The sequence below is a fragment of the Furipterus horrens genome, unplaced genomic scaffold (genome assembly GCF_987537825.1).
Source record: "Furipterus horrens unplaced genomic scaffold, mFurHor1.1.pri manual_scaffold_1, whole genome shotgun sequence".
In the NCBI taxonomy this organism is placed as follows: domain Eukaryota; kingdom Metazoa; phylum Chordata; class Mammalia; order Chiroptera; family Furipteridae; genus Furipterus; species Furipterus horrens.
The window spans coordinates 163407032-163432209 of record NW_028327171.1 but is presented as its reverse complement, the minus strand read 5'-3'; the positions used below and the strand labels follow the sequence as shown (position 1 = coordinate 163432209).

The 25178-nt window shown below is 37.7% G+C and overlaps 1 protein-coding gene and 1 long non-coding RNA gene across 2 annotated transcripts in view; both read right to left on the bottom strand.

Annotated features, from left to right (window-relative positions):
• Positions 1-3555: 3555 nt before the first annotated feature.
• Positions 3556-5605, bottom strand: B3GALT1 (beta-1,3-galactosyltransferase 1). Its single transcript, XM_090267803.1, has one exon. The coding sequence runs from the start codon at positions 5377-5379 to the stop codon at positions 4399-4401; it is 981 nt and encodes a 326-aa protein (XP_090123929.1). The 5' UTR covers positions 5380-5605; the 3' UTR covers positions 3556-4398.
• Positions 5606-8014: 2409 nt separating this feature from the next.
• The window catches only part of LOC150022167 (uncharacterized), a 108390-nt gene continuing 91226 nt past the window's right edge, over positions 8015-25178 (bottom strand). The window contains exon 3 of the long non-coding RNA XR_016509210.1: positions 8015-8073. This is a non-coding gene — a long non-coding RNA (uncharacterized LOC150022167). The remainder of the gene's footprint in view (positions 8074-25178) is intronic.

Below are 25178 nucleotides of genomic sequence, written 5' to 3'. Positions count from 1 at the left end.
GTACTGGGTGGAGGGGAGCAAAGGGAAAAATTGGGACAACTGTAACAGCATAATCAATAATATATACTTCACAAAGTCACATTGAATACAAATCTATTTTATGTGTTCATTTATTGTTTTGAACTCTGAGGCACAGGGATAGTAAATTCAAACTTAAATTTCCTTTAAAAAATATAATGAACTATTTAGCTAGATCAGGAACTTTGTCTCTTAAATAGCTAGCAGTCTCTTGCTTGCACTGTCAGGCATCAGCAATCAGCATCTACTTGTCTGCTATAAAGAATGCCTGAACTGAATTTTTCCAGTCAGATCAAACTTTTAAAATAGTATGCAATATTCTAAAGGATGTATGTGGGTGAAACATAAGAATGACAGTTTTGCCCTAGATACATGTACTAACTCACCAACCACATTAACAACATAATGCTCTCTGGATAGAATTTGTTGGTATGTACAGTCCACAGAATTTAACACAAAGACTTTCTTGAGAGTACCAAGGGGAAAGGGAAATACTAGTTTCCTAAATCCAGAGTTGCCCATGGCCTACTAAGATCAAATCACCTCTAAGTTGACTGTCAAGTTGCACTGGGCTCTCATGATGAGCTCCAAAAGGTTTGAACTATTACCTATATTGAGGTTGTGGAGAAGCTTAATGATGCCAAGGCATTGGCTAATTGTAATGATCACATCTCACACACACACACACACACACAAAAAAAAAAAAAAAAAGAAAGAAAGAAAGAAAAATTCTTTCAGGAAAGAAGCAAAGTGGAAAATACGTTCCCCTTCTGTTTATTTGTCCCAATGGTTTAAAAAATCAGCTTTATGGACCCATAATCTTCCTCATGAGAGATGGGCTTATACATTAGCATCGTGCTTTCAATCAACAATTTACATTTCAAGAGGGAGGTGAAGAAACCGAATGTAAAGACATCTTTAGCATCTATTTGTCATTTTCAGTTTTATAACATTGATACAAAAAATAGTATTCTGATTAGCAGCTTGATTGGCAACCCATGTAACCCTAAACAGTACTACAAACCTGGAGAGTGCACTTTTACAGACAATTACATTTGGCGAAACAGTATGTACAATTTTGACAAATAAATACATAAATACAATCATTCATATATAACGATATACCTAAATGTCAATTATCATCAACAAGGGTTTCTAGTAAATTACTTCCTTCACTCACAAGTTACTTTTGTTACTTATAAAAACTATCTTCACCTTTACAGAAGAAATGACATAATCAATTCCCCCACTAACCCCACACATTAGGAAAGGTAGAAAATGAATCCCAGGTGCTTTATGTAAATATTTCATTGTCTTTTGCTAGAAGAGATTTGATTGAAAAACTCCTTTCTTAGCTTCTCTGTAAAGAGTATATTTTCCCCATATCATATCACACAAAGGGGTTTTGTTCTTGAGTTTAGTCCAAATCAAAAATGATCTTCATTTTTTTTATTCTAGTTATTTAAAAATACAAATTACATATTGAAACTGGCATTTGAGCCAATATAAAAAGACACAAAACCACAGAAACTAGCCACCAAAGATAAAACATATTTTTCCCAAAATAAATTTAAGAAAGAAAATGTACAGACACTAATTATTGATACTTTTTGTTATCCAATGCAAAATGAACAAAACATGTAGCAGGGGAAAAGTCAGAAGGTTTTGTAAAAACTGTCTGAATGATTCCTAGTACAATAGTGTCTGAAATATTATTTTATACCAGAGAAACAATATTAAAATTTTCAAAAATGGCATCACAAATAAAACCATAATTGGGCCAGTTTCATAAAATTAACAGTAGAAAATTAGAGCTTTTTCTGATCACTGGACTTACACATTTTTTTGAACATTCAGAAAACAAAGGGCAGACATGCTTTAGGCTATTGAAACTGGACAAATGGCCTTGCTTCACCAAGCTCCATGCAGAAGAAAATATACCCAGCAAGCACATCCTAGCTATATGTGAAGTTGGGGAGAAGAAAAAGATGCCTTTAAAATATATACATATGGTCTTGGATGAATATTTACATGTTTGTCACATGGGCACGACCTAGCATAAAAGAGTTAGGAAATAATTCTTTAAGACATGATTCTCTGATTTTTGCTCCTTTTAAAGATTAGGGCTCTCTATTCATAATGTACACACATACACACACACACCCCAATTCATAGATGTACATGTATGATGTTTATAATACGTAATTCCTTGACACCAAAGGTGATCTGACTGAGCATAAGGTAAATGCAAGACGGTACTATGGGGCAGAGGCTTGACTCAGGCATGTGACTGAGAGGCGAACCCAGTACAAAGTCATGAGACTTCTGCAGTGACCGGAACTCCCCGCAGTTAAAGGCTGGGGCTGAGTGTGGCTCACCTGTGCTAACCCGTCTCTCCCCAGGCTGCCCAGTGCTGTCTTCTAATCAAACTCAGCAGGACTGCTGACTGTAAAATGGAGCTGTGCTGAAGGACTCAAGAGGTCTGACTGATACTGGGCTCCTTTGCGCTGACAATGAGAGATCCAGTGTTTTCAGAAAGTAAGCCGTGACTTCCATTTATTCATTTTTTTTTCTCTCTACCCGTTTGCTATCAATGTCTAGGGCGGCTTTCAAAGGTTAGATTAAAAAAAAAAGGTATATATTTTCAGTTGTGGGCCTTTTTTTAAAAAATGAAAAAGTTTTCTATTGAATGGTAGAAGATGTGGAATGTGTGGGTTTGCTGAGAGCCTGTTTTTCTGATAGAAATGGACGAGCTCTACCCATCCTCAAAGTTTACTGAGGATTCAGATCAAGTGTTTCCTAAGATCCAAGTTGATGTGATACATTTTGCAAAGCAGGTGCTTCCATTGCTCTAATATACCCCTGGCCAGAAAGCCAGCTGCCTTCACTTTCAGAGCCCTGGGATATCAAGGCAATGCACTGAAATGATAACTTATTTATTGAAACCAGAAGAAATGACAGAGAAATTGAAGCTTTCCCAAACCCCTAACATTTCTAAGGAAAAGTCTTAGAAGAATCAGGTTCACTAATGGTTCATATCTGATCTTTATTTTGGCAGATTTTATACTAAACAATGTCACTACTACTTATGACCATCATTGCGATTATGTAAGTATCTTAGCATTTAGCACAATGCATGGTACATTGCATTACATAGCACCTTTTAAACCAAGGATCTCAAAATACTAAGCAAATGGGATTTGCTCTCACAGCACCTGTGAGGTAGGTGTTTTTTTCCAGCCATTTTAGAAATCAGCATATCTGAAGCACAGGAAGGTAAAGATGCCTGCTCCCATGACCCAACAAGTAGGACGGCATCAGTAGAACCTGCAGTGAAGCTTCCCCCATCTTCTTTCCCATGACCTTCAATTCTGGAGCCTCAGAATACCCCCTACCGGCATGGCTGTTAGAGGTACTTGGATGTGTTGAATATTAGAGAATATGACATCTGTCAACTGTAGGGGTAAATCCTTCCGTAACATTGGTATCTGTTAAAAGATTTTCTTATGTACTTTTGCAAATGGGGGGGGGGGCGTATTATACTATTGCTAAGCTTGTTAATTACAATGTATATATAAATTTGTATTTTCTCTATGTGATTTATTGTTCTTCTGGCCTCCCACCAACTTATTTCTACATATGTGCCTGCCTGAGACAGCAACTTTAAGATGCACTTAGCCACACGGTATAGAGGGTAGCAGAAAAGATTACATTTGGCAAAATCTACTCAGAGGCACCAGGTAATGTGTGTTGAATGAGCAAGCAGAATCATCTTCCAAATATACAGAGTATTTGATTCTCAAGTTTAAATTTCCATTTATTTAACTGCAGCCTCCCTACCAATATTAAGTTCACTTCTTGTTGGAACCACAAGTACTGTACACGTTATGTGGCAATATATGTAAAAATTCAACACAATAGCACACCAATATTAATAGTCACACCCAGTGTGTCTTCCTGACTGTGCATTATTTCTGAATTGTTTTTGAGAAAGAACTATTTTTGAAAAAGAATTATTTTATTTACTTCCGCAGAGATGCTATGAAGACATTACTGTGAGTTTCGTTTCCCAGAACCAAATTTTTATCTCAGATGCACAGTATGTAAGTCCTAGCAGTTGTTAGGAAGTTTCTTTTTGAGATAAATGCAAGGCCTTAGGACCTGAGAGTAAAATCTGGCCCTTCTAACTTATGCATTGTTTCTATGATCAGAGCCTGACATTTGTAAATTGGTAATCCAAGAAAGGAACTAGGAGCAGGAAGAAAAAGCTTTTTACAAAACCCCTTTACCAGTTCACTTCTGGTAACACTTGTAAAATACCGACACCTTAAGCCCCATTTCTTAAAAAAGAGAAAAAATGTATTTACATTGGTAAAAATCCTAACATCTGAGATGTTTCTTGCTCGACATGTCATTCCAGATTCTGTGCATTTCTTCGGGAGAGATCTGGTGCACAGTGATAACTCGGCGGTACCTACACAAACTATAGGCCATTTTCCAGTGATTGAAGCCACTGTTCTGAAAAGGATGTATGCCCAGTTTTCGGAGACACAGTCCTACATATACATCTTCAAGGTGAAGCAGCCTTGTGTGGAGCGAGGTCTTGTAAATGAGTTCTGCTACATCAGCTGAGAAGATATAGCCGGTTCCCGAACAGAATGGTGGGTAGTTACTGTCAGGGTACAAATCCCTGGGCATATACCACTTACTGCGGACGTCCCGGATTGGCCCTCCATTGATGACATAACCAGTAAAATACCTTCTTCTTGGCTTGGTGGAAGGTTTTAGTAGTTTATAAATAAGGTTGTCCATGTTTACAAAAATGTCACTGTCTGTTTTCATGACATACTTGGCTTTTGAACAAAAAGTAGCCACCCATCTCATGCCCATTAATGTTTTGAGGGTAAGGTTGTGGTAGGAGTCAATAAAGTCCTCCACGATAATGTCATGGAAGATTTGGCTCTCTTGCTCCACCATCTGATTCAGAACGGGGTCAGTGTTCTTGCCCAGGAGGAACAGGGTGGCTATCTTGATCCCTTTGAAGTTGTTCTCATCCCCCCACGTCTCTCGGATTGCCTGGCGGGCATCGAATTCTTTGTGGGTGGTGCTGATGAGGATAACAAGGAAGGGAATGTTTTTCTCACATTTGTTGGGCTCGTTTATAAGAAATTCAAAAGAATGTGGGTTTATAGGTCGAGTTCTTATGTTGCCAAATGTGAAGTTTTTCCTGGCAACTGTCAGGTGGCTGAATGGCTTGGAGCCAGTGTAGGAAGAAGTAGGACGAGTTACGCTCAAGTACCAGAGAGCACTGGCCCAGCACACAACTGTCAAAACATACAAACAGGAGACCTTTGAAGCCATGGTCTTGAGAACACGTCTATTCCAAACACTGAAGAATATGTCTTCTTGGCATTAGTTTCTTTTCATCTTGCAAAGGTAGCATATTACTAATTAATCTTAAAGTTCGACAGAGACATGTGAGTGTAGGATTGTCCATGGGCCTTAGTGGCAGTCTGGTATCGCTGCATCCATTCTACTTTTTTCCAAACCTGAAGGAAGGTCCCATGCTTCATAGGTCTTCCTCTGAACTCTGCAAAATCAATAAAGTAAAGTTGTTCAGATTCATGCAGTCATTCGTATTCTCAAATAAACATAATAAAGGTATAAGAATTGTCCATGATGACAAAAATGAACATAATCATTCATTTCTATCAGTACCAAAAACTCTCTGACACAACTGTCCTCTCTCTTCTTCCCTTGACAGAACAAGTTTATGGATAATCACACCCAATAACAAGTACATAGATCATAAGCTCTAGATGACTATGATGTCAGCTGAACATGAGTAACAAACTAGTTGCCCGCTCTTCACAGAAGGCCTTTGTGGTTAAACACTTTCTGACACTATCGTCTTCTTTCAAGCAGGGAATTCTCGCACATGGCCTCATATCTCTTTTTCATTTTTCCACCTCTGAGTTTTTTTTTTTTTTGCTTGATTCCGATGAAGTAATCAGTTTTCAACATCTCTTTGCTTTCTTTAGCCTCATATTTGAAAATGTGTCGCTCACCATTGGAAAATCTCTGCTAAAATTGTTTTCTTTGGTTTAAACTTAGAAGAAATTCCCAACTTTCCCTCCCTTTTTCTTTACTTTGTCTCTCACAAATGTTAGTTCCTACTTCTCAGTTTTCTCTGAGGCATCATAGAGAGAATATCTTTGCTTCTCATGCATGAAGACCATCACAAAAGTGTCTTTTCAGACAGCTGGGAGCTTTCATTTGGGAGTTGGTGTAAATTGTATCACTTTTTGTGGTGTTCAACAATTCACCCTTATGTTCCCTTGATGAAATTATATGGTCCCTTTTAATTCTTTTTACTTAGTTACACTTCCTGTAAACACATCAGGAATAGGCAAGAGAGACAATTGAGTCTGGGGGCCGGCCACAAATTCAATGAAGTTGTGACACAGCACTTTAATTGATATTCAAATAAAAAAGTTGTCCTTTGGAACTCAAATTATTTCTAGAATTATAGCTGCTCTCATGCCAGTTAAAAATATGTGCCAAGTTACAAAGTCCATTCATGTAAAAAAAAAAAAAAAAAAAAAGTCTCTTCCTTTCTAGGTAGAGCAAAATGGGTAGTCCTGGAAGACAGAGGTAGCAGGTAATGAACATCGATTTCAACAAAGTCTGCTTCAAAGAAAACCGTGCACTTAAATGTACAGACTGTGTTGAAAAAATTTAACTGGGATTACAGACTGAAAATCATGCTTCCAAGCACAATGGCCATTATGAAATGAAAAGACATGATGGGCATCAGGAGAGAGAATACACATCCTCATCCTCTTGCCTAAGTCAAGATCTGACTGAATATATGATCCATGTGAGGCCAGCAATAACTCAGTGTGGTTACAGTTCTAACTAAATGAATATTAGAATGGCTTCAAGCAGCAGGACTCTGGGCATAGGCAGGGCTTCTCACCTTGGGATCTACAGACATCACTTCCATTTGAATTCCAAAGGGGTGTGAGGATACTAGAAACCAAACTTTCTCCGCTATTATTCTGCCCTATTTAGCTGATTCCTATTGGCCTATCTTTATCATCAGATAGCCCTGTTGCCTTTCATACTTTCCTACTAAATTGGAAGCCACCTATTACTAAGCTCTTAAGGGGCCCAAAGAGTCTCATGTGGAAGAGGCCTTGTCGAGTTTGCTACTGGAACCACTAACCAACCAGGCTATTAATGGAGAATTATTGGTGTGTGAGAAGTATTGGAAAAACAGAAATAGAACCCATACTCCTCACCAAGGAATTCATAGTTTTGAGGAAAGGATTAAAATAAATGGTTAAAACAGTAGGATATAGATTTCCATCACAAAGCAACGAGACTGCACAGGTGAGGTGGGCTGGTGGGCAGGGTGTGAGCGAACCAGGCACAGGCCTGCAGGCCGAGCACAGTGCAGCTCCAGAGGGCACCGTTCTCATAGACTGCAGTGGAACCCCACTCCTCCATCCTGTCCTGGAGTGAAGGCATGAGTTAGCCCTGTGGGGGGCGGGGGTGCCATGGAACCTTCAGAAAAGTTATCTGAGCTGAATCTTCACGGACCACTACGGATTATCTGGATAAGAGCTGGGAGTTCTAGGTAAAGGGAGCAGAATATTCAAAGGCAAAAATGAGGGAACAGGTCTGTGCCCGGACTGCCAACAGTGGAGAGAAGGAAGAGAACAGGTGATGTGGAGGAGGGTGGAAGTGGTGAGGTTTGGGGCTGCCGAGGTAAGCTGGGCTCAGGTGGTGGGTGGCGCTCAGAAACTGTCCTGAGCTGAGTAGCTGGTTATCCATCTTTGCAATCTAAAGGGTTTAAGGGAAGGTGTTACCTTCCCCAAGCGCTATACACTGATTTCAATAGCAATTTATTCTTCTATATTAAAGATTTCTTCCTCCCATAGTTCCATGTCTCAGAAGGGCAGTGAGCATTTGTTTTAGCCCGTACCTGACTGTGTGGTTTTCTGGGGGACAGGACTCCATAAACACAGGTACCAGGAGAGTTAGAAAGAGCTGAAGGAAGGAGAAATAGAAGAGAAATAGGTGAGGTCATGAACAAGTTTATGTACTTATAAAGACTTTTTATTGAAGAATAAGCATTTTCCCCTAGACAGCTAACAAACGTGATGCTTTATACCATTGTTATTATAGGCCTCATTTTAAAATGTGGATGTACGCCAGGCACTGTGCTGTATTCTATGCCATCTATTTTATAGAGCTTCATTCCGTACAGTGTTATGAGAGGTATTTTCTCCATTTTACAGATGACAGACTTGAAACTCAGAAATATGAAGTAGCTTGCTTAAGAGCACACAATCTGTGAGTGAGTGGTGAGTGGTCATTTCAAGCTTCCCAAGGCCTGTTAGGTCAATAGGCAAAACCTTGGGTGGGAAAGCCCATGGTGGCAGGGAGCATCTCAGGCTGCCAGGCTTCCAGGGATCCATATTTTCATTTTCTTAGATGTGTGTTCACTGCTTGGATTTTTTCTAGTTCATTTTGCTTTGCTATTCTGTGGGGATTCTTAATCATGAAAAAACAATGACTGACAAAGAACACATTAAAGCTTAAAGATGCTGGGGGTGGAGAGAGAGCTGCAACTGTAGAAGAAGTTCAGAAATACTCTGCAGTCCCCTGTCTCTGAGCTCCCGAAACACACACGCACATGCATGCACACACACACACACATTGAAAGAATGTCTCTTTCCACTGACAATTTTTTTCAAACATGAAAACAAAAGTAGGCACAGTGTCATATCTTGTCACTTGTCAGTGCAAGCTATCACCTATACAAACAGAGGATATGAAATGGGAAGAGGAACCAGCCTAGAAGTTGAAGAGCAGTCAATGATACTGATAAAAGGGTGCTAAAATGTCCCTTTTGCTTACAACAAAGCAGAGTTTTCAGGTGACCAAACAAGTACAGATATCAGCCTCTTGACCAGAACTAGGAACATAAGTAAAGAGATAAGAGAGTACTAAGTAGCATGGTGCATTTAACTCTAAAGAGCAATTTTCTATGTGCTGGATGAAGTTGTTGGTATGTCCAAGTTTTACTTTTTGAGTAATCCTAACTTGCTACGTGGCTTTCTGTGCCTCGGTAGCCTTAAGAATAAAATAAGGGCGAAAACGACACCTGCTTTATCTCCAAATACATTACAGGTATTTATGACTGTTGCCAATGGTTTGAGTTTCTGGGGGCAGGCTGCTGTATAGGTAGATGCAATTATGATACAAAGAGCAGGATCTAACGGGGATAAAGGGATTAGATCAGCTCGTCAGGTCCTGATTTGGGATCCAGAGCACATATATCAATCGATTCATCTAAACACATAGGGTTGGAATCAGTTTTTTTTGTTTGTTTGTTTGTTTGCCTAAGGTTAGTGATTACACTCAGAGAAGGAAAACTCTGACCCCAAAAAACCTCCGCTGCCTTGCGGCATACCTCTTCAGGGGAAAGGCTAAGGGAGTAAACCCCGACAGAAAATCCGGAGCCGGAGTCCCTACGGCGGTTTGACGTTGTAGTCAACACCGGCAACTCCTGCGGCGCACCTGAAGCCAAGCTGTATTGACTCCGTCTTTCCCTTGGGCCCTTCAGCTGCGAAGAGAGGGGGGGGTCTGCTGCATGGGCAACAGCAGACCCTCCATATCACCCTGCCCAGGCTCTGTAGCTTCAGCTTCACTGGAGAGGACACTCCAGCGTCATCACAAGATGTCGATTCAACACGGGAGGAGACAGATACCGTGTCACTCCCAAGTTGGACTGCACAGCCATTCTTGGCGGTGCAGATAGACTCTTAAGAAGCTACACCATCGTCTCTCGAGACGGACGACTGCCGACGACGACGAGTGATTACACTGTATAGATTTTCCTGCGAGAGAATTCTATTTTCCTTCTGGAAAACTAAAAGCCAAAGGTCCACTGAAAAGCAAAACTCAACTGAAAAAGTTCTGGAGAAGGAGCTGAGTTTCACAAAGCAAAATCCTCTGGAGGGTTCTTTCAGTTTCACAAGATTTAAAATCTTGTTGAACCGACTTGTTAATGTATCAGTAAAATAGCAAGTTGCACTTACGTTTGTCATTCCTTTTAGCAGCCCTTCCACAACCACAGACATCGATGACACATTAACTTGTCATCCATTAAATACAAATCCCTCCAAATATCAACGTTTACTAGAACACTTGAAAGATAGTTCCCTCAGGGGCCTTAGTGTATCTAAGATTGCCACATTCGAAGAACTCTCCAGTAACTATCCACATGCAGTTTGCAGGAGGTTAACGAGGCAGAGTTTTCAATTAAAGAAGCACATGCTTCTCTGAAGAAATGCATGGTAGATAGTCTGTTATTTTGAGTACTTTATTTATTTTTATAAGTCCCTAAATTTGATCATGTTCTGTTGTGTGGCCAGAGGTAAGTCCTCAAAGCAGTGGGCAGTGTCTGTCTCTTTGGTGGCCTGTGCTTAGCTAGGGGTGCCAAGTTCTTGTCTTTCCCTGGTAGGGTTCAGTCAGGTATAAATCAACACTGATTTTCTATGCCTTGGCCACCAGTTAGTTGGTTTGGCAAATCTTCCATGTTCTCTACTCTCACGGGCAAGGATACAGGGCCCCACCAAATGGCCTGCTTGCACTCTCTGGTACCTCAAAAGTATAGTATCTCTAGGTTCAGATTTTCCTTGGATTTTCAAATCTACTTCATTTGTTCATCAAAGATGTACTGACCACCTGTTTGATGCCAGGCACCGTTCTACTAGAGGTACAGCAGACGGGGAACTTCCTTTCTAGGAGAGGCAGGCAGAAAATAAAACACATGATAAATAAACACAAAAGTAATTTCAGGTAGCAGTAAGTGCTGTGATTCAAATAAAGTGGAAGTCGTGGAATAGAGACCGAATGGAAGTGGCAGGTGTTGGGGGCTATTTTATAAAAATCGGTCCCTCTCTGAGGAGGTGACATTTGAGCTGAGAACAGGATGCCTTGCAAACTCTGGTTCTGTCTATGAGTCTTTAAGGTTTTGTTTCTTTGGTTGGCTCTTTGAAATTAAAGTTTTTTAAAAATGATTTTTATTTATTTACTTATTTATTTAATTTATTTTTAGAGGGAGGGGAAGGGAGGGATAAGGAGAGGGAGAAAAACATCAATGTGCGATGTATGAGTTGCATGCCTGCGACCAGGGACCTGGCCTGCAACCCAGGCACATGCTCTGACTGGGAGTCCAACTGGCAACCTTTTGGGTTTCAGGACAACACCCAACCCATTGAGCCATGCCAGTCAGGGCTGGGATTAATGCTTTATTAGGAATATCTTTTTGGTCTTGACCTCTGCCCCTCTCTGGTCTTCTGGATCCTTTTGGCTTCCCGTTTTACAACTGTGGCCATTCCACCCACTCCTGCAAATGCCGTCAGCTTCTGGAGACGTAAGTTATGTACTGTGTTGGTTTTCTAGGACCTCTGTAACAAAGCATCCCAAACTGGGTAGCTTGAAGAACAGAATGTGTTGTGCAGAGGTTCTGAAGGCTAGAAGTCAAAGACGGTGTTGGCAGGGCTGGTTTCTTCTGAGGCCTGTGAGGCTGAATCTATTTCAGGTTTCTCCCCTGGCACCTGGTGGTTTTCTGGTAATCTCTGACACATCTGGCTTAGAGATACATCACCCAGATCCCTGCTTCATCTTTATTTGGTGTCATTGTCCCTGTGTGTTTGTGTCCAAATTTCCCTGTTTAATAAGGACATCAGTCATATTTGATTAGGGCCCACCCTAATGACCTCATTTTAACTTGATTATCTCTAGAAAGGTCACATTCTGGATTACTGGCAGTTTGGATTTCAATATACCTTTTTAAAGGACATGATTCCCCCCAAAACATATACTTTCCTGGGTAGCAACACAATGAAATATTTTGGTCTACAAGACTTTACATTTTATTTTCTTGACCTGAGCAGGTAAATTCTTGAGTTTTGGTAAACCAAGTTTTAAAGGGTGAAAAATCTGTAATTAACATTCAAAGAAGAATGACACATGAGTGTAAAAAGGGACACCAATTTTGATTTATTGCTAAGATTTTTAAACTATTACAGATTATATATTTAAGAGCACATGAAGATTATGGCATATTTTAAAGCAGTCCCTTGCTCCTGCCACTTTCTCTTTCCTTTTAGAAACAATAATTAGTTTAGAAAGATAAGCCAGGACTGTGGCAACTTTCCAAAAGGATGGGTCCAACAGTTCCTGAGATACCAACTCGTGTCCGGGTAATAAAAACAAGGCTCCTGTCACCTGTGCAGGTGTAAAACATGACCAGCATTTCTATTATTCAGAGAATAACAGAATATTATTATAGTTTTATATAATATTTTATAATAATAATAATAGTTTTATTATTATAGTTTTGAATATTCAGAGATCATATGACTCTACAAAAGTGATTTTAAGATTAAAATCCACACATAGTAACTTTAAAAATATGGTGCAGCAAGATAAGACAGTTGGGAAAAAGCAATTTTGTCCAGTTAAAAGAGAGAAGCTGAGAAGCTGGCCGTATAGTAGTACATGATATTAAGCAGGGTAAAAGAGATTCTTTCTGAAAAAATGTTTTGATCTCAAATGACTTTCCTCAGAGCTTGTATATGAGTTAAATTGAGAAACAAACAAACAAACAAAAGAAAACCAAAATACTTCATTCTATGGGGAAATACAGGAACTCAGACAGCAGTAGAACTAACTGATAAAGGAGCCCCAAAGGCCAGAAAATCTACTTGGCTGCATTAATTGGGCAAATGATTATCTTGATGCCCAACTCCCTCCCTTCCTCTTGCTCTTGTAATTATGCTCTAAATAAGCACAGGAAAGGAAGAAATAAAGCACTAGTAGCCTTAGATAATGGCCCTTGAAGGAAGAATTTCATAAACCATTATGTTATACAGCTTGCTAAATTATTATCTCCCCAAATCACAAGAGGGCTGGCTTTCTCTCCTAGTCGTTCTTTGAAGTAATACTACTTGGCCATGGAAGGCGTGATACCCATAGAAGTCAAAATCCCTGAGTACCCATAGAAGCGTTCTGACTCCGCTGCCTCAGAAAGACAAAGAGCTAATTTGTTCCTTCTAAAATTTAAATTATGAATCCTTTCAAAGAGACCCCATAATTGAACTTCCCCAACAGATCATTTGCTATGAGGAGGTGGCAGAAAGCAAAAGGTGGTATTCATCATGATTTGGCAATTGAAATCATTTCTCTCCTAAATCTGGAAGAAAAATTATTTGAACTATTCTCCTTTTAGTTCGATATACCTTGAAGTTCATTGAAAAAGACCTTTATAAATGCCTGCATTCAGAAGAATGGGACCCCCTTGAAAGAGGAGGGGTTGGGATGAGGACAGCTCTCGCTATTCTGTTTCACTGCCAAGAAAGTGAACTTCAAACTAGAAGGGATGATCACAACTTTCTTCAAATCACTGTGTTGCCCTAGTTCTAGGCAGGACCCAGAGAATTTTTAAACCTCTCTACAATCCTCTCAGGGAAACATGAAAATTGGGATATTTTGTTATTTTAAATAAATGCTTGGATTCTTTTGCAGTGATGGATACTGTATCTTGACTGCCTGATATGAGAGATATTTTTAAAGAGGCAAAGAGCAATCACTTATTTAATCCTAGGAGGCTAGGAGCCTGGCAGTGTGGCTGGGTAGGGCTTCTCCACTGGGAAAGGAAATGCCGGGATTTTTTATTACAGCTGTAGAAGAGGATGAGAAGAAAGTCATTCTACTAATATAATCAGCAGCTGGGATAATTTAAAAATGATGAGCTATGTGATACCACAAAGAGTAGTCACTTGGCTCATTATTTGGGGAGAGGAAATGATATAAATATTTTTATTTTTATTTATTTTTTAATGTGTATTTCATTGATTATGCTGTTACAGATGTCCCGATTTCTTTTCCCTTTGCTCCCCTCCACCCAGTACAATGCTTCCCTCCAGCAATCCCATCCCCCTTAGTTCATGTCCATGGGTTGTGCATGAAAAGTCTTTGGCTTCTTCCTTTCCTATAGTATTCTTAAAATCCCCCTATCTATTCTGTACCTACCAATTATGCTTCTTAATCCCCACACCAATTTCCCATTTTCCCCCTTCCCCCTCCCAGCTGATAACCCTCCAAATGATCCCCATACCTATGATTTCTGTTCCTGTTCTGGTTGTTTGCTTAGTTTGTTTTTACAGTTTTGATTTTTTTAGATTCTGTTGTTGATAGTTGTGAATTTGTTGTCATTTTAATATTCATGGTTTGACTTTCTTTTTCTTAAATAAGTCCCTTTAACATGTCATATAATAATGGCTTGGTGATGATGAGCTCCTTTAGCTCTACCTTACCTGGGAAGCACTTTATCTGTCCTTCCATTCTAAATGACAGCTTTGCTGGATAGAGTAATCTTGGTCCTTGCTTTTTATCACTTTGAATACTTATTGCCAGTCCCTTCTTGCCTGCGCAGTGTCTTTTGAGAAATCAGCTGACAGTCTTAATGGAAACTCCTTTGTAGGTAACTCTTCTTTTCTCTTGCTGCTTTTAAGTTTCTCTCTTTATCTTTAGCCTTTGGCATTTTAATTATGACATGTCTTGCTGTGGTCCTCTTTGAGTCTAGCTTGGTCGGGACTCTCTATGTTTCCTGGACTTGTATGTCTATTTCCTTCGCCAAATTAGGGAAGTTTTCCTTCATTATTTTTCACATGTTTTCAGTTTCTTGCTCTTCCTCTTCTTCTGGCACTCCTATGATTCAGATGTTGGTTATGTTTAAAGTTGTCCCAGAAATTCCTAAGCCTCTCCTTGTTTTTCTCAATTTTTGTTTCCTCATTCTATACTGGTTTACTGTTTATTTCTTCCTTATGTTCCAAATCATTGATCTGAGCCCTGGCTTCCTTCCCTTCACCATTGGTTTTGTGTGTCTTTTCCTTCGTTTCACTTAGCATAGCCTTCACTTCTTCCCTTATGCGTTTGCTGTACTCAAGCATGTCTGTCAAGTCTGTGAGCATTTTTACCACCCATGTTTTGAACTCTACGTATGTGAGGTTGGCTATCTCCTCATCTGTTAGCTTGGCTATCTCGTCATCATTCAGTTCTCCCACTGGAACCTTGATCTGCTCCCTCTTTTGGGCCATACTTCTCTGTCTCCTTAACTTGACAGGCTCCTGTGTTTGCCTCTGTGTCTTAGGTAGAGCTGTCACACCTGTTACATTGTAAGGGGCAAAGCCTTAGGTATTTTTAAGTGTGGGGGCAACTTGTTTTTCCATGTTGTGGTGCTGTATGTGGGGAAGGGGTCTGAGAGGAAACAATGCCGCTTGCTCAGCACTTAACCCTTCTCCTTACACTTCTTCCACTTCTTGTATAGGACTGGCACCTCTCTAGCTGTTGCCCTGACCATGATTCTCAGAGTGGGTGTGTTTGCGGATGTTCTAGGACCATGGGAGCCTCTAAACAAACAGACCCTGCTGAGAGACCTGTGGTTCTTCCTCTGCCTCAACCCCTACTGGTTTTCACAGTCACAAGCAATGAGGCTTTATTTTCCTGGAGCTGGAGTCATGAGCTGCAAGGTCTGGCCTGGGACTGGGAGCACTCCCTAGATGTCCCTCCAGGCTTTTATAATGTGTGACTGTGCTTTCCACTGGTCTTGCTGCTGCCACGCAGCATCCTCTCTGCCACAGCTCTGCCCCTCCTACCTGTCTGGATGAGTATTACTTCTTTGTATCTTTGTTGGACTTCCATACAGTTCTATTTTCTGGTAGTTCTCATCATTTTTAGTTTTGAGGCAGTTGTATACATTTTTATGGTTGTGGAGAGAGGTGAAGCATGTCTACCTGCACTTTCATCTTGGCCAGAAGTAAAATAGATACTTTTAGAAACTAGAAAGATGTTTATATATTTGCTATCTAAAATTGACAAAATCTAATGTGATATTTCTTAGACAGTTCATCACAGAGAGGTAGTTTTATTTTGGGTCATATCTAAAAGAATGATATTAGCACCATGCAGCAACTGATAACATATGGAAGAGAATTTACGATTTTTATTTTCCTTTTCTAACTCAAATGCTTCTTTATACATATCAGTTAACTGGACTACATAATAGTCAACAATAACTTTATATAGCTGCTGTCAATGAAAATTATTTTTGTAGGCAATCTTATGGCACTGGGAGACAAGGATTTGACTTCCAGATTTTTAGTCATTGGTTCTGAACTAAGTGCATCTCTGTGCCTTGTTTCTTCATCTATAAAATGAGAATGATAACATTTGACCATACTTTGCAGGAACAAATGAGATACTGTATATGCAAATATTTTGTAAGCTGAATACTGTTACATGAATGAAAAGTATTATCATGATAAATAAAGACAAATCCAGAGATTAGCAATGGCCAGTCAATGCATCCTGACTATTTAGTCCAAAAGCAGAATTTTTAACTTGGCTGTTGCTCAAAAGGAAAAAAAGGTTGGCATTTCCAGCTCACTGTTTTCATAAGAACTTCCAATTTCATTTTCTAATGCCTATATAGAAAGGTCTTGCACTTCAGTTAAAAAAGTGAGGGACACACAAGTTAGAGAAAATGTTATTATGACTATTAGTATTAGCACTAACTAATATAATGTAGAATTATATTTTTTTCAAATATAATTTTAGACTTCCAGTCAAGATGGAGGCATATGTAAACATGGCTTGCCTCCTCATACAACCACAGCAAAAATCAAATGTAACTTTAGAATATCAAGAATTCACCAGATTTAAATAACACTGAGTAGTATTTACATAGCCATAATTAACGTTCTTAGATAGCCTGAAATGGCTACATCATGATTATTTTATAGATATTTAAGTCAAAGTCAATACAAGATTCATCATTTTTTTCTTCATAAGCTTGTTAGATTGTAATAAACCTACCCAAAATATAATATTACAAGATATATTATCATTTCACCACTTACCTAAAGGACTTATCAATGTTTATGATTAAAATCAGCTTTATGAATTGTTCTAGAAATGCACCCAAAGGAAAGCCTGGGTGACAACAACAGTTTTGTTTGGCAGAGTAGGTTTTCTGTCTGAAATCTGTAGTTTTGTGTATAATTTTCTTAAATTAGTACCTACTGGCCAATCAGATGAAAACGCGGCCCTTTGTTTCATTCTCATTTTTAGTCATCGATGTTGGTTCTTCACAGTTCCTATCTCTGCCAGTCCCCAGCACGTCTCCCCAAAAGCTGCTCACCAAACATTTGTTCAGCTTCACCCTCGCCAGACATGATTTGATGCTTGAGATTTCTATTTCTACACAGTCTCCTCTTTTTACAATTTCTTTTTTGCTTAAGAATCTTGTTTTCCCCCAAGGTTAGAAAGCCAGTCTGACAGTTCTCAACCCCCTGACATGTTGAACTCTTCACCTCAATCGGTGCCTTGAATTCTTCACAACCGACCTCATATAGCTCTTGAGTCTATCTCAGGCTACACTGGCCTCATCCCACTTGGATTATGTGGGCAGGGGTTACAATACCAATCTCCTCCAAGACCTTTGCTGTTCAGGTCTCTTTCCTGTGTCACTTCCATTCTTTCTTCCCCACTGCGTAAATTCTCCACTATTGTCCATCATCTTTATTCTTACTCACGAGCCTTTAAATAGTGTGGGGTAAGGTCTCATTATCAAAAAGACTGAGACAATTTAGTCTCCTGGCCAAAGCACAGGACTGACAGTCAACAGAAAAAGATTTAAGTTGTAGCTTTACTATGAAATCTTTTTGGGAACATTTCCCCCCTAAAAATCTCTTAGTTTTAAAATTGCATTAATCTTCACTGATCAGAACGTCTCCCACTGATCTATGTTTTCTCAAACCACTGGATGAAAGATGCATCTAGATTTGGCATCTTCAGTCCCCCATTCCCAGAAGTACTTTTCTGCCTTTGCTTTCAAACAACAAGAACAAGAATTACAACAAAACCTTTTCTTGACCCTGGCATCACTTTCAATTATTGTCATAATTTTCTCCTTCATTTCATATGAAGAGCTCCTAAATGCGTGCATTCTCCTCCTGCTCTTCTCTCTCCCCTCACCTGTTTAACTATTACAGTCTATCAGTATGACACATGAAGTCATTCTGAGTAAAGCCATGAGACCTTCTCAGTCCAAGCCTCCCTGCTCTCACCTGCTTTGACACACTTGGTCACTTTCTCCTTCAACTCTTGCCTAGGATTCCTTCTTACTGCCCTCTCATGTTGCCCTGCTCGCCCTTCCGGTGGACCTTTGTGCTTTCTTCTCTTCACCCCTTTCTGCCTGCTCTTCACATTCTATCAACTTTCCAACAATGTTCATAGAAAGGTAGATGAGAGACCAATGAGTTTTACATCCTTCCCATTCCAGCATTCTTCTCTCTTTCAGACAGGGGAAAATGTGAGTTTATACCAACACAGGGAGTTATTTGTCTTCCTTCTGTTTTTTAGCTATTTTTTTTTTCTTATAGAAAATACATTTGCAAACACAGGTTTTAGTCCAATTTCTTTAAACTAAGAAGTTTGTATGGTAGATGAAATTATCAGATATATAGGATAGGTTTTGTTAATGACAACAAAAGGTAAACAATGTTTCTGTGTGTTTTTTCACCTTCATATCCAAGAGTTTTACTTTTCTTTACATCTGAGATGTCAGGCTGTCTCTGAAACTATTGAAATGTTCTGAAGTCCTATGCAGAGTATGTTTTTACTTGGCTCATTAGAGATGACTTTCCATGAAATTCTGAACAAAATTCCACATTTTGTTTAACGTCTAGATTTTAACAGTCATTTTTTTCAATAAGTCCTACAGAGATTGTACAGGTGACTTTTCTAAGAGATTTCAAGATATTTGCTTTTCTTTCCCCTTATTACATAAATTGAAAACCTATTAGATTATTGAAAAATTTTGTAAAAGTAGAATTTAGAAAATGTCTCTCAGTATAATTGGAAACAGGTCAATTGTGAAAGGTCAGTCTCTTTCTTCTTTTTAAAGAAACACATGAAACCACACAAATGTAAAACTATCCAGTTAGAGGAAACAAAATCTCACTTTCCACTCTCTACCATGTCTCTTCAGTCAAAAGTGTAACCATGTTCATGAGTTGGTAGGTTATTAAGGCACTTCATTATTAAGATTTGTTAAGTCAAGATCATGACATTCAGTAACTAATTATTTTGAACCATTTTTATGTTTTTCAATTTATTTAAACTAAAAAAACAACAAAAGAGTTCACCCATTTCTCCCACACCCGATTCCCAGCTTCTGGCACCACCAATCTGTTCTCTGTGTCTAGGAACTTAATTAAAAAAAATTTTTTTAAATTCCACATGTAAGAGAGATCATGTGGTATTTATCTTTACCTACTTGATTTATTTCACTTAGCATAATGCCCTGAATGTCCAGCCATGTTGTTGCAAATGGAAAGATTTCACTTTTTTTTTTTTAATTTTATTTTTTGGTTATTTTTATGGTTGAATTATATATATATATATATATATATATATATATATATATATATATATATATATATATTTCTTTTTCCATTCATCCATCAATGTACATTTAGGCTGTTTCCATATCTTAGCTACTGTAAGTAATGGTGCAGTGATCAAGAGGGTACATAGATCTTTTAAAATTAGTGTTTTTGTTTTCTTTGGATATATGCCCAGGATTGGAATTAATGGATCATATGGTAGTACTACTTTAAAATTTTTGAATAACTGCTATACTGATTTCCAAGTATAGTAGTATATATTCCCACCAATATATATTCCCACCAATAGTGCACTAGGATTCTCTTTTCCCCACATCCTCACCAACACGTATTTCTAGTCTTTTTGGTAACTGCCATTCTAACAGATACAAGGTGAGATCTCACTGTGGCTTTGATTTGCACTTCCCTGATGAGTAATGATGTAGAGCAGAGGTCCCCAAACACTGACTCATGGACTGGTACTGGTCCGTGGCCTATTAGGAACTGGGCCACACAGCAGGAGGTGAGCAGTGGGTGAGTGAGTGAAGCTTTGCTTACATTACTGCCTGAGCTCTACCTCCTTTGCCTCACTTCTTCCCAACTCTATCTGTGGAAAATTGCCTTCTACAAAACCAGTCCCTGTCAAAAAGACTGAGAACCACTGCCAAACATTATGTCAAGAAACTTACTAATTTGTCTTGTAGGAGTTTATAGTTTCAGGTCTTATGTTCAAGTGTTTAATCCGTTTTGAGTTAATTTTTGAGAATGGTGTAAAATAGGGGTACAGTGTCTTTCTTTTGTATGCGTCTGTCCCATTTGTCTAGCACCATTTATTGAAGAGACTGTTCTTTCCCCATTGTATAGTCTTGCCTCCTTTTTTGTAAATTACTGGTAGTTGATCATATATGTATGAGTTTATTTCTGGGCTCTCTATTTTGATCCATTGATTTGTGTGCCTCTATTTATGACAACACCATACTGTTTTAATTAATATAGCTTTGTAATATAGTTTAAAATCAGAAAGCATGACGCCTCCCGCTTTGCTCTTTCTGAAAATTGTTTGGCTACTTGGGGTCTTTTATAGTTACATACAAATTTTGGATTGTTTGTTCTATGTCTGTAAAAAGTGTCATTGGAATTTTGACAGAGATTGCACTACATCTACATATTGCTTTGGGTATTGTAGACATTTTAACAACATTAATTCTTCCAGTCCATGAGCACAAAATATCTTCCCTTTTATTTATGCCTTCTTTAATTTTTCTTTAATGTCCCATAGTTTTTAATATACAGGTTTTCACCGCCTTGGATAAATTTATTCCTAGATATTTTATTCTTTTAGATGAAACTGTAAATGGGTTTCAAATTATTTTTTCTTTCTGACAGTTCATTATTAGTGTACAGAAATGCAATAGACATTGCATACTGATATTGTGTCCTGCAACTTTACTGAATTTATTTATTTGCTTTATATACTTAGACCATCCTATGTTAAGTGCATAATTATTTACAAATATTATATCTTCTTGCTGGATTGATCTCTTTATCATTAAGTAATGTTCTTCTTTGTCCCCTAATATAGTCTTTGTTTTAAAGTCTATTTGTCTAATATATTAAAACTGCTCCAACCTCCTTTGGTTTCCATTTGCATGGAATATCTTTTTCCACCCTTTCCGCTTCAGTCTGTGTACATATTTACATCCAAAATGAGTCTCTTCTAGCAGCATATTGATGGGTCTTTTTTTTTTTTTTCAATTCATTCAACCACTCTTTGTCTTTTGATTAAAGAATTTAGTCCATTTACCTTTAAAGTAATTATTGCCATTTTGTTAACTGTTTTCTGGCTGATTTTGTAGTTCCTCTCTATTGCTTTCTTCTCTTGCTCTCTTCTGAAGTTTGAAAACTTTTTTAGTAGCACGCTTATATTCCCCTCTCTTTATATTTTGTGTATTTACTATAGGTTTTTGTTTTGTGGTTACCATGAGACTTACATATTACCATTTATATCTATAACAATTTACTTTAAGTTGATAAATGTATACCATTGTAAAGCTCAACACTATTACCCTCCCCACATTTTATGTTGTTGATGTCATATTTCACATGTTTATATCTTGTGTAGCCCTTAACTAATTCCTGTGATCATAGTTATTTTTATGTTATATTTTAACCTTTGTACCAGCTTTATAAGTGATTAATCCACTACCTTTACTATATATTTACCTTTAAGTAAGATTTATTCTCCATATCTGTTCTTATTACTAAGTAGCGCCCCTTTTTTCAACTTAAAGAAGTCCCCTACACGTGAGAGGCAACCACACATTGATGTTTCTCTCCCTCTATCTCTCCTTTCCCCTCTCTCTAAAAACAAATAAATAAAATAAAATAATTTAAAAAAAAAAGAGTGTAGGAAACAGTATGTGAATAAACAACCTTAATTAAAAAGAAAAGAAGAAGTCCCTTAATGATTTCTTATAAGCCTGTTTGTTGGTGAAGAATTCCTTTTGCTTTGCTTGTTTGGAAAACTCTCTCCTTCACTTCTCAAGGGTACCTTTGCTGGGTAGAGTATCCCTGGTTGGAATTTTTTTCTTTCAACAGTTTGAATATAATACATTGTGCCACCCCGTTTTGGCCTACAAAGTTTCTGCTGATTGTCATATGGAGGTTCCTTGTATGTAACAAGCTGTTTTTCTCTTGCTGCTTTTAATATTTTCTCCTTGTCTTAACTTCTGATATTTTAATTATGCTATGACTTGGTGTGATTCTCTTTGGATTCCTCTTATTTGGAACATTCTGGGTTTTCTGGATCTGGATGTCTGTTTCCTTCCCAGGTTAGGGACGTTTTCAGCCATTATTCTTTCAAATAAGATTTCTGCCCCTTTCTCTTCTCCTTCTGGGTGTCTTAGGATGTAAATGTTAGTCTTTTGGTGTCCCATAGTCCCTTAAGTTATTTTTAGTTTTTTTCCATTAGTTTTTAATCTTTTTGCTCTCTGATTTTGTGTGTTTCATTGCCTTATATTCAAGTTGACGTATCCTTTCTTCTGCTTCATCTAGTTTGTTGCTGAACCATTCTAGTGTATTTTTCAGTTCAGTTATTGTATTCTTTACTTCTGTGATGTCAGTTTGGTACTGTCTCATATTTTCCATCTCTTTGTTGAAGATCTCATTGTATTCATCCATGCTTCTCCCAAGTTCAGTGAGCATCTTTATGACCATTAATTTAAACTCTTTATCAGAAAAACAACTTATCTACATTTTATTAAGGTTGTTTTCTAGTTTTATCTTTTTTTTTAAATTTTGAATATAGCTTTTGTTTCTTCATTTTGATTAACTGTCTCTGATGTTCCCATATAGTAAATGAAACAACCACCTCTCTCCGTCTTTAGGGAGTAGACTTTTGTAGGAGTTGAATATTGTCATTCAACCCTGCCTCAGTTCTTGGTTGTCTCTCAAATCTTTGTGCTTGTGCTTTGAAATAATATTTATAAACAATAGTTTCTATTTAATTAAAACTTTATTCATTGTTAAGACTACATAAAGTGCTTTAGAAATAACTGGTTGTACATATAATTTACACATTGAGAGGCACATCATTGCTTACTGCTTCTACTCGCATCTATGATGTTCTCTATAATTTACATTCAACTTTATTAACAATTATAAGAAGAAGAAACTGAGACCTAAAGAGATTAAGTTATAAAAACTGGATTTGAACACGTCTGTTAAATACTATTGTGTGGGTCCATACACTATATTCTGTATTTCATTTTTTTACATGACAGTCAAATTAAATTTTTTGTTTCTCTTATTTCCTTTATATGAAACTAGGAAAAAAAAAACCTCACAGCTGCTATGGATATTACCATGGTTCAAGGGTCTTTCTGGCCCAGAGATCCTTAGTTTCATAACTTAAGTATGTTAATCATTATTTTGTAATGAGAACTGGATCAAGGATGAAAGAATTATCTCCATTCACAAGACTACTCCCTTCACAATATTAAGATATCTAGAAACCAAACCAATAATGATGCTTGGAATTCAAGCAATTACAAGTCAAAAGTAAATAGCTGCTAAGATGGGAACAAGACATGAATGTCCGCTTTCACCTGTCTTATTCAACATAGTACTGGAAGTCCTAGCCACAGCAATCAGACAAGAAAAAGAAAAAAGGCATCCAAATTAGGAAGAAGTAAAATTGTCTTTATTTGCAGATGACATGATACTGTAGATAGAAAACCCCAAAGATTCCACCAAAAGAATTCTAGAACTGATAAATGAATTCATCAAAGTAGCAGGATACAAAATTAATATCCAGAAATCAGTTGCATTTTTATATGCCAATAACAAACTAACAGAAAGGGAAATTAAGAAAACAATCCCATTCATGATAGAAAAAGAGTAAAATACCTAGGAATAAACCTAACCAAGGATGTAAAAGACCTGTAATTGGAAAATTATATGACACTGAAGAACAAAATTGAAGAATATATAAATAAGTGGAAGTACATATCATGTTCATGGATAGGAAGAATTAACAACTTTAAAATGCCCATATTACCCCCAAAAATCTATTGACTCAATGCAATTCCTATCAAGAGTCCAGTGATGTATTTTACAGAACTAGAACAAATATTACAAAAATGTATATGGAATCATAAAAGGCTCCATATAGTAACAATGATCCTGAGAAAGAAGAACAAAGTTGGGGGACTCACACTACCTAATATCAAACTATATTATAAGGCCATAATAATCAAAACAGCATTGTACTGGCATAAAAACAGACACACAGATCAATGGAACAGAACAGAGGGCCCAGAAATAAACCACATCTTTATAGTCAATTAATATTTGACAGAGGAAGCAAGCACACACAATAAGCTAAAAATAATTTATTCAATAAATAGTGTTGAGAAAATTGGACAGATAAGGACAGAAAAATGAAACTAGACCACCTTCTTACACTACACACAAGAATAAATTCAAAATGGATCAAAGACTTAAATATTAGACCTGAAACCATAAAAATCATAGAAGAAAACATAGGCAGCAAAATCTCAGACATTGCTCATAGCAATATTTTATTGGATACATCTCCCCAGGTGAGGAAAATAAATGAGATGATGATAATCTAGTTTTCAGACTGTCTGCAGTAACTTTAAAATGATATATGACATATAGTATTAAATTTTTGTTATTATTAATTGCTAGCCACCTAAGCATTGCTTGATAAAACTACTAACTATTATAAAATAAACAAGTCCCTGCTGTACTCATCTTGGAAATGCTACATAGCATTGCTTGTGTGAGGAGTAGTCTACTGAATTGAGGATCATATTTAAAAACTATTTTTTTCTCTCTGATGTTTAAAATGCATGGCATGTGTTTTTTTCACTAAATGTCACATGACCTGTTGTTATCTTGCTTAGGGCAAGATGACCTGGACTGATTATCTCTTTCAGAGAACTCTCATACCCCTTTCTTCTGTGTGAATTCACTGAGAACAAGGCAGTCTTCATTTTAAAATAGGCCACCATAAATACACTCTCAAAAACTGTTGAAAATTCACTGGTTCTTTTTTTGTGGTATGTTCATTTTACTTATAAAATTTCACATGTCATCATACAT

What these genes read in the sequence shown, in the direction of transcription:
- B3GALT1 (XM_090267803.1), bottom strand. Translation starts at nt 5,379, where the DNA reads ATGGCTTCAAAGGTCTCCTGTTTGTATGTTTTGACAGTTGTGTGCTGG.